At 46.8% G+C, this 9,392-nt stretch overlaps 1 protein-coding gene across 1 annotated transcript; it reads left to right on the top strand.

Moving 5' to 3' along the window:
* Positions 1-1,252: 1,252 nt before the first annotated feature.
* On the top strand, positions 1,253-7,652 carry C1H11orf87 (chromosome 1 C11orf87 homolog). Its single transcript, XM_058829558.1, has 2 exons — positions 1,253-1,365; positions 1,736-7,652. Exon 2 carries the CDS (start codon positions 1,884-1,886, stop codon positions 2,358-2,360), a length of 477 nt encoding a protein of 158 aa, XP_058685541.1. The 5' UTR covers positions 1,253-1,365; positions 1,736-1,883; the 3' UTR covers positions 2,361-7,652.
* The last annotated feature ends 1,740 nt before the right edge of the window (positions 7,653-9,392 follow it).

Genomic DNA, 9,392 nt, shown 5'->3' with positions numbered 1-9,392 from the left:
AGGGCTTGTACTGGACTGAACGTCTTTCCTCTTTGTGCAGCATCCCTCCAGCATCAAGCTGTATTATTCTGGGGAGGGGAAGGAGTAATGGAAACCCCTATTCCTCCAGTTTTAGAGGAAACATTAGAGTCCCTTTGCAAATGATTGGGCCTATCCCAACCATCTTGAATGCAGTTCATTCCATGCGGTGTAAATCTTTCTCCAGAACAATCACAGAGTTAATAGTGCCTGGCCAAATGTCACAAGCTTTGGTGCATTTATTTATCAGAGACAGTACAGAAGAAATCTGCCTTGAAACAGCAAAGTGCTTAAATGCACAGCTTGCCATCTTCTGTCCACCTCTGTGAAAGGTTCTTGGCTATCAGGGTCAGCAGATCTAATGGATCTTTGTTCTTGACTGAAGATTTTTCCAACTCGTGTCACAGTTTATCCTGTACAGATTTTCCTCCAGGCATTTCAGCCACTAGAAAGGATGGATATTTTCTGTTTTTCCTTCAAGTCCTGTTACTTACACCAGAGCTTTTTAGCAACTCTCCTTCCAGCACATGGGGCTAGTCTAGAGCATACAACATGGGACCGATGGAACCTACTGGCCATCAGATCTTGTCCCATGTTGTCAGTTTGTTCCTTTTGGAAATGTGAAGAGCTCCATCCTGATGGAATTCTGCCCTGTTAGTACTTCTGAAAGCACTTTTCAAATAATAGATTTTCTTCCGTTCAGAAATCATCCTATTTTTGGCTTAAGTGGGGAGCAGCTCATATGGGCAGCTCATAGCTCTTTGTTCTTGACGAAAATGCCTGCGATGCACTTAGCCTTACTAAGGCAAGTTTTCACACATATGATGTCCCTGGCATGGCTTCGCTCCCGCAGATTCACACCAGCCTCCCCGGGCGAGGACGGCCGTGCGGAGAGACAGGGTTTTGGCACCGAGGGCCGCTCGGCACCCGGCTGCGGCACGGAGCGAGCGCGGCTGGCGGGTGAAGGCTCCGGGCTGGCTCTGTGCGGCCGCTCTGGGCACGGCGCGTCTGCGTGCCTGGGGCCAGGGGCGCGGGGGCTGCCTGCAGTCGGTGCGTGTGGCGGTACCTCCGGCCCTTCTGGGGAAGGGGCTGCGGGCCGCTCTCGGCGCGGCGGCGGCGGCGGGCGGGCAGGCCCGGGCCGGGCCGGGGCGGCGGTGCGGGCGGTGCGGGCGGTGCCGCGGGGCCGTGCGGGCGGCGGCCGGCGGGCCGGGCCCCTGACGTCAGCGGCCGGGGCGGCTGCAGCTGCGGGCGGCGCTCCCCGAAGCGGCGGTGCCTCCGCTCCTGCCTCACTCCGCGCTGCCGCAGCCCCCAGCGCCCGCGGCGCCCGGGCGCTCCCTCGCCGCGCAGGTAACGGGGGGGGGGGGAGTCCGGGGCGGGCGGCGGCTCCGGCACGGCGGGGCAGGACCCGCTCGGCTCCGGCAGCCCGGAGCCGCCGCGGCGCGGGGCTCTGGCACCCGGCCGCCGCTCCCTCGCTTCTTTTCCCGCGGCAACTAGTTGGGGGAGCGGCCGGGCAGCGCTGCGCGGGGTGCCGGGGAATTTGCGAAGTCGGAGCGGCGGCGCGGTGCCCCGTCCCGGCGCCCCCCGCCGCCCCCCGGCAGGGAGCCGGGGCCGCTCGGAGCGGGGCGCAGGGCGGAGGCTGCCGCAGCCGGGCTTGGGGCGGGGGGAGCTGCGCAGGGTGGGTGCCTCGGGGCGCTGATGTGTCCGGCTCCCTTTGCAGGCTGCTCGGGTACTTCAGAGCGAGCGGGAGGCTGAGCCGGCAGCATCCCGGGCATTTCCAGCAAGCGCCCGCCAGCAGCCCGACACCGACTGAAATTTAGACGTCTTCAGAGAGGGGAGGAAGATCCTCGTCTTCCGTAGCCTCCTCAATGAGTGCCAAGCTCTCCAAAGAGTTGAGGCTCTCCCTGCCGCCTTGTCTTCTGAACAGGACATCTGCCACCTTAAATACCAGCAGCACCTGCATCACGCAAGTGGGTCAACTCTTTCAGTCCTTCTCGTCCACCCTGGTTTTAATTGTCCTGGTCACCCTCATCTTCTGCCTGATCCTCCTCTCCCTCACCACCTTCCACATCCACAAGAGGAAGATGAAGAAGCGGAAAATGCAAAAGGCTCAGGAGGAGTATGAACGGGACCACTGTGCCCGCAGCAGCAGTAGCAGCAGCCAGCACCCTGGGACAGTGGTGCAGGGAGAGGCACCCCAAGGAAGAGACAGCCGACTGGGAAGACCCCCCCAGGACTTGGAAATCCAGCGCTCCTCTTCCTCGGCAGCCCCCAGCTCTCAGCAAGCACAGGCTTGTTTGGACACTGCTGGCACGGGGCTCCTGCAGACGGTGATTTTGTCGTGATGGTTTGGGGGAGACCTCGCGAAGGCACTGATTGATGTTTGTAAATATCTGAGTGATTATTCTAGTTCCCGAAGAAGAAGAAAACATTGCTAATTCAAATGAACGAACAAGCCCATGATTCAAGCGCACGACAGATCACATTACGTTTCTCATTGACTGTGTGAGGAAAGGATGCATCTTTTTACTGGAGAAGGAGCTGCACACAGCCACTAAATATCAAGTCATCCACCTGCACGAGAGGGTCAGGGGTAGGGGGTCCCTTTTCTCTGGACATTATTACCCCAAGTACAGGGATAATTCGGTTTCCCACTGCTCTTGGGATTCCCACTGCACCCTGTGTCATTGTTACCTGGTGTGGGTTGGGGTATGGGGGGAGAGGCAGGTCTGGTGGGTGCCTTGGGACCCCTGTATCATCTTGGAGTAGACTGGTGGTACACTGTGGTCTCTCCTTTTGTGCTGGGATCTATGCCCCTGTCCCACCTTTCTCACTCATTTCCAGAACTGGAAAATTGCTTAGTGTAGGAATGGCCATCGGGCTTAACTGCAAGCACCCTCCGACCCCGTGGCCCTGTGCCCCCAGCTGCAGCACTGAGTGACCCACTCACTATCTGGGATGGAGTCAGTTGTCTGCACAGAGTGGTGCCTGAGCATTCCTCTCCCATCAGCTCCCTTCATCTTGAAAAGCATCCCCTTCCCCATGCCATGAACCGTGAAGCCCAAACCCAGTACCGTTCAGTGTGGAAGGGAGAGGTGATGTGCAGTAACTTGCCTGTCCCCTCCCAGGAGAGGTTGTCTTTGTACCTCCTGTTGGTCCTGAAGCAATCTAGTTCTGCACCAGGCACCCTGCACTGAATGCCTGCCTTTACAGCTTTGTCTCCCAGCAAGGAATCCTGCAGCAGTACAGAGATCTTGCTTCTACTTTTTTAGGCTGATGTGTGTTTTCGACCCATCTAATCTTGTAGACAATTAGGGACGGACAACACTTAATTTTATCGTGTTTCCTCTCTTGGGAAACAATGCAGTCGTGCAAAACGTCCGCTCCCAAACCCCGGCAGATACTTATTTTTGAAGTGACTGCTTAGAACTGGTGTAGTTTATCCCTGGCAAGCACAGAGAGTTTTGTTGTCTCTGGATGGCGGGTGTGAGTGGCTGCTGGTACTGTGTGTGTTGGAGGACGCAGTGTGGTTTACAGAAAATGCGACTTTGCTTAGTGAATAAATCAGTGACCATTACTTGAAGGTGCCTTAACAGCATGCCGTATCCAAACTTTGAAACATATAGTGTGGTATCGTAGCAGAGGCAGCCCTCTACTGTACATACTAACATCTGAAAATTACAGCAAAGAAAAAGTGATCCCGAGGGATTTATTCTTTTTTTTTTTTCTTTCTGTTCTATCATTTAAAGTGATTTGAGGATATAGTAATAGTACCCACTTTTTTAATATTCTGTATCCTTTGTATTTCTTCTCTGACATTCTCTGTCTGCTAGGGTGACTGACTGAAAAAATCCCAGACGCATAGACCAGGAGGTCTGGAACCGTAATCTGCGAGTGAATGTCATTGACCAGTTTAAAACTGGGAAAGAGAGTGGCAGAAGTCCTCCATACTCCTATAATACCCCCAAAATGCAGAGATTTCAGGGCAGTATTTCTGTTCCCCACTTTTCTCGCTTCCTGATCTTTCCTGGTGTGATGGGAAATTGCTGTTAGGTTTGGATCCGTGCCTCCATGGTTTTAGGGAAGAGCCGTAGCAGGCAGCCCAAGGAGCCTCTCCATCCGCGGAGGCTAGTGTGGCGAGCTGCCGTGCGTGCGACTGAGCGAGGGCTGTTTGCGAGGACGGGAGCCACGGCTGGCCCTTGCTGATACTGGGTACTTCGTTCTTGCCGGGCAAGGAAATTGGCTTTGTTTTGTTTTCCCTAATAAAGGATGCATGAACTTTGGTGTTTAACCTCCTTATGCAACTGCGGCACAGTATTGCACCACAGGGAGTAGATTTAGGACAATGAGGAGTGTTCAGCGAGCACTAATGGAGCTTCCTGAGCGTTGATCTCCACTAAATAGAGAGGTATTACTTTCCCCTTTATTTTGTGCCTTTAAACCACCCCTGTCCCCCCTTTCCCCGCCCCCCCCCCACCCATGCCAGACCAACAGTGTATAATTTGGAGTTTTATAAAAGCAATAAGATGTTCCAAATCACTCCAGTGCATTTCTGGTTGATGATTCCACTTCTTTAGTGTCTGAAGTCAGATACTCTTCCTTCTGCCTTATGCACTCAAGGCATGCAATAATTCCCCAGAAGTGTACTGCTTGTCACATCTCATTGCAGTTATAAAATTGCCCTATTTTTGAAGAAAAAAAAGAAGGATGGAGAAATATATATATATATCTTGATATATATATTATGGATATACAGGTATATGTATTATTTATATAATCTCATGCCACTGAAAGTAGTTGCGAAAGTGTGACTAGAGTTAAAATATTATCATGTAAAACTCTATCCTTTGTTAATTAGCTTTGATTTAATATTTTAATATCTCTGTATGTAAATCTGTGTAAATTATATGGTCTATTAGTAAAATTTCATACTGACTTTAATTTGTTTGCAGAACTGTGAGCTTCTTGTGGTGTCATTTAAGGTTTTTTATTTCTAAACTTAAATTAGACAAGATATGAGAAGTTGTAAATTCCTATTATCGTACAGAATTACTGCAATAAGGTTCATGCATATTCCCAGTACACAGCCCTATCTTGAGGTATTGCAAGCTTATGAGGTTTAATTGAACGGTCTCAGGAGATCTAGCTGATACAAGCAGGACACGTAGGTTTTCATTTTCATGAAACAATAAGCAATCTAGGGAATAGATGTGGATTTTTAAAACAGAGTTTATGCTTGGAGGTTCTGTCAAATCAATTGCTTCAAAACCCTACAGCTACAGCTAAACTTCTGCACTTAGCATTCAGTATTAATAAGGCTGATGCTTCTTTCCCCTCCCCCTCCTACTTAAACTAGAAAAGAGTAGGAAATTGTTCATATTTCTAAAGCATACATTTTCAGCTAAATGTGAAACTGCCCAAAGGGTTTTGAAAATACATACTTTATGCAAGTGTAATATCTATGTATCTGTATCCATATATTTAAATATTTTTGTGTAACCTTTTCTACGATATTTGATAGAGATGCTGGGTAAATGCTTGTAGCTTTCTTGAACAAGAGGAAAGATTTTTACCCTATTGATGCGGACATTCTTTTTCCTGTGAGTTTGCACTGGTTTCAACGAGTGACAATGACAACTGGGCAGCTGAGTGCTGACTGATGGAAGCACAGACTGTCTTTGCTCTGTTAGGGGGCACATGCTCTGGCTGGATTTTCCTGGTTCTGATTTGGAGCTGGTTGGCCACTAGCATCCTGCATGTGTAAGAATAAGAAGTGCTGTGGAGCTCAATAGTTCCTGTCTGGTCCAGGCATTGTTCAGTGGAAGATGCACGACAGCAGTGACTCCTTTTGTAGAGCCTAGTGGGAGCAGAGCTGATGGGCAATGTGATGGCCATGCTGGGACTGCACTGGAGCATCAGTGATGCCTCGTCCTGCACTCCTGTCCTCAGAGCCTGCTGCTGCCCTGGGGATTCGTCCGGCTCCCACTGGCATCAACAGGAGTGGCTTGCACTGACTGCCAAGGGACTGGGATCCCATCTGTAGTCCAGACAGAGGGTGACAGCTCTCCACATCGCTGCTGGCCCTGCTCTGCACCTGTTCTAGCAGTTTCTACGGGGATGGAAGCTGCTGCCTCCCACGAGGGCCAGGTGCTTCAGCCTGGTGGCACCGGGAACCTGCACTGCTCCTGTTAGCCCAGCTTCTGGACTGAGGCACTGAGGTTCCTTACATGGATCATGGACAGGGAATGTCATTTCATTCAAATTTATCATGCCGGCATTCTTTTCTTTGGGGGTTTGTCTACTGCAAATGTGGTTTCAGATTAAATTTGCCGGGCTCTCCATCCAGACACGTTTTAACTTTTGATACATCTCTCTCAGATGTATATCTGTAAATTTATAGATATATATCTCAAAAGAAATGCTGGACAAAAAGCAAAGAACAGAGACTTCACATTATTGACAAAACTGTCCTATGACAAAAAAAGAAGAGCTTTTTTTAAATTTAAGATTAATTTTAGAGGCTGCATCTTTAATGTAAATAGCAAGTTACTCTGTGATTAATGTTTTCCATAGAATTTCTGAGTAATTGCTATCTTGTTTCTGGAAACCTGTGTCCAGTGTTAGGAAGCAACTGTGCTTTTTTTTCTTCTGTTACTATGAATATAAGTGCAACCTTTATGTAGGGAGAAAAAAAGAACAGGATTTGACTCTTTAGATAGGAGTGAATTATTTTAAATGCAGTTATAGGACTCAGTTGCTTTTTTTCCTTTCTTGTAGTTATTCTCTCTGCACGTTCATATTTTTTCTATGGGTACTTGAAACCCTACATTTTAATAAGTATGCAAGATATGAAGGAAAACATGACAAATGATGTAGGAAATACTCTTTTTCCTCTTCTGTGTAAATAGCAAAATTTATAAGGACTTAGATACCATTTCATTTAATTTCTCATCTCTATAGAATTTGGCATGACACATATACAAACCTTTAATAGCACTTTCATTTATATTAAGAGTTAGAAAGAACTACTTTTATCCAGGATTGACTTGCTCATCTCTTTCAGGTATCTAACATTTTTTCCCCTAAGCCAAGTTTTCCATCTGATTGCAAAATAAATTCCTAGTAGAACAGAGCCTCCTTCTGTTCTTAGTCTTTTACATGTAGGTCTCTGGTCTGAATCCAGCCAAACTCATTAGTGTAGAAAACGTGTTACGAACTTGCAAGAACTGGATGGTGTATGAGCCTTGAGAAGAGAGGTGACTGGCAGGCAAACAGGTCAAATGCCTGGCAATGGAAGTAGTTGGCTTTCTTGTCTGGAGCTGTGGAAGGGAAGCCTCCCCTTCCACTGGATGGACCTGGGTGAAGGGCGACCCTTTCCAGCCACAGCAGAGACAAGTATCAAAGTCCTTGCTGATCCTGTTGCTCTAAAATGCCATTTTCTACATGACACTAGATCTTATTTCTGTAAATTATATGTAATGTATTTCTTATTCAAGTCAAAGAGGTTTTCATTGCTTCATCAGTACTATATGTTCTCTGTGGATGATTAGAAGAATTAATTTTCCAACCCTTTTAACCTAATACCTCTACAAGCATCAATTTTGTATGAGTTAGGAAATAAATAAATATTTGGATCAGAACCCTGTCAGTAAAAATTGCCTTTATTTATATAATCCGGTGTTCCAGTTGGCTTTTCTTTGTTGTTTCCTTCCTTGAAATGGAGCAATATAATCTGTTCATTATCTTTCTTTTCTAAGAGGACAAAGACTTTAAAGCAAATACTGCAAAATACAGACATAAAAACAGGAACATTTTAACATCGTACAGCAGAAAGAAATCATGTAGACTTTTTTTGGTTGTTTCACAGTCATTCTTTGACCTCTGTTTTTCATACCACCTCCAATCAAGGAAAATTTTAGCCTAAAATCTTTTGAAAGAGCTTATGTAAAACACATTGCTTTGCTTTTATGCTTTTACCTTTCCTTACTACACAGTCAGAGACCAAGTACAGGTTAAAACTTTTCAAAAGGTATCCTAGGGGATTATGAGTGCTATAAACAAGGGGCCAGCATAATAGGTTAGAAGGTGAAAATATTAGCTCTGTAATACAGTAAAAGCAGGAAGGGCTGTGGGATGAATTTAGGATTCTAAAGGAGTGCCTTAATTTTGTTCCTGGCTCTGTCACTCACGCTGTGAGGCTCTCAGCTTCCAAGCTCTTTATATAATAATGTAACTTATCTATTAAACTGAGTTGGAACCTGCAAATATACAGCCCTGAAATGAATAATTAAGCATCGTCTACATAAAAAAATACTCATAGCATAATACAACTTAAAAGAGTCTTTATGCTGTAATCACCTGGCTTGGATTGTTCAAGTGCTTACACTTGGCAGTGAGATCCAAGTGGCACACTGCACAGCTGGGAGACGGATGGCTGGGCAAGATGCTTGAACAGTCACACCAAGAGGCTCAATTTAATTTTTAATTTGAAGTGGAATACGTATTATGGAGGAGAGCCAAGAAAATGAATGTTTATTTTACCATTTCATCACACATAGCACTTCTTTTCTCAGTGCAGAAACCAGCCCTGTATGGTTTTAAGCAGAGTGCTGACTAAGGTAATAGGAATATAGGGAAAGATAATTCTTGGGAGTAAACCCATCACTAATGAGATTGACAGCACAACCTCCTTGAATACAGTGGGGCCTTGATCAAGAGAATACCAGATCTCACTCTCTGCTGGCTGTCTATCCCTTGCCAGTGTCATCAGACTCTTGACTGCACATTATTTCTAGGTCACACAGATTTCTCCTGTCTTTTCACTCACCATCCATACGGTGAAGGATCACACGGGATTACCTACATGTGACACACTTTTGCTCACTTTTCTTTTGCTTTTGTTGCATCCTGCTATCTGACTTTCCCCTAGAGATCCCGTTTGTCTGCTCTCTCCACTAGGGATAGGCTATGTTGGCCTGGCTTGTCTCTTCCTCCTAATGGGTAATCTTAGCCTATCTCTGACATTAGGAAATTCCTCACTGTAAGTGATCAGTTGGTTGGATTTCTGCAAAGATTCTGTAGGACTTTGCTGTCGTCTTGGTCCAGCTTGTCACACGTGTATCCAGAGCCTAACCACTCTGCAGCAAGACAGAAGTTTTTGAGAAAGTGCTAGACTTCAAAATAACCTCAGAAATACCGGCACAATTCCCAGCATAGTCTACTGGCATTGGAACAGCATCACATTTCCTGATTAAGCTGCCAACACAAGGCCACAGGCTGGAACTGCTGAGAAATCATCATTCTTTCATATCAGGAACACTACTGTAAAGAAAAGCATCAGTTACTACAGAAAAGAGACAAAATAAGGGAGAGGATAT

The sequence above is a fragment of the Poecile atricapillus genome, chromosome 1 (assembly GCF_030490865.1).
Source record: "Poecile atricapillus isolate bPoeAtr1 chromosome 1, bPoeAtr1.hap1, whole genome shotgun sequence".
NCBI lineage: Eukaryota > Metazoa > Chordata > Aves > Passeriformes > Paridae > Poecile > Poecile atricapillus.
The sequence above is the reverse complement of the archived record's forward strand: the minus strand, read 5'-3'. Positions and strand labels throughout refer to the sequence as shown.

Coding starts and splice junctions, on each gene's coding strand:
- C1H11orf87 (XM_058829558.1), top strand. CDS start 1,884: ATGAGTGCCAAGCTCTCCAAAGAGTTGAGGCTCTCCCTGCCGCCTTGT.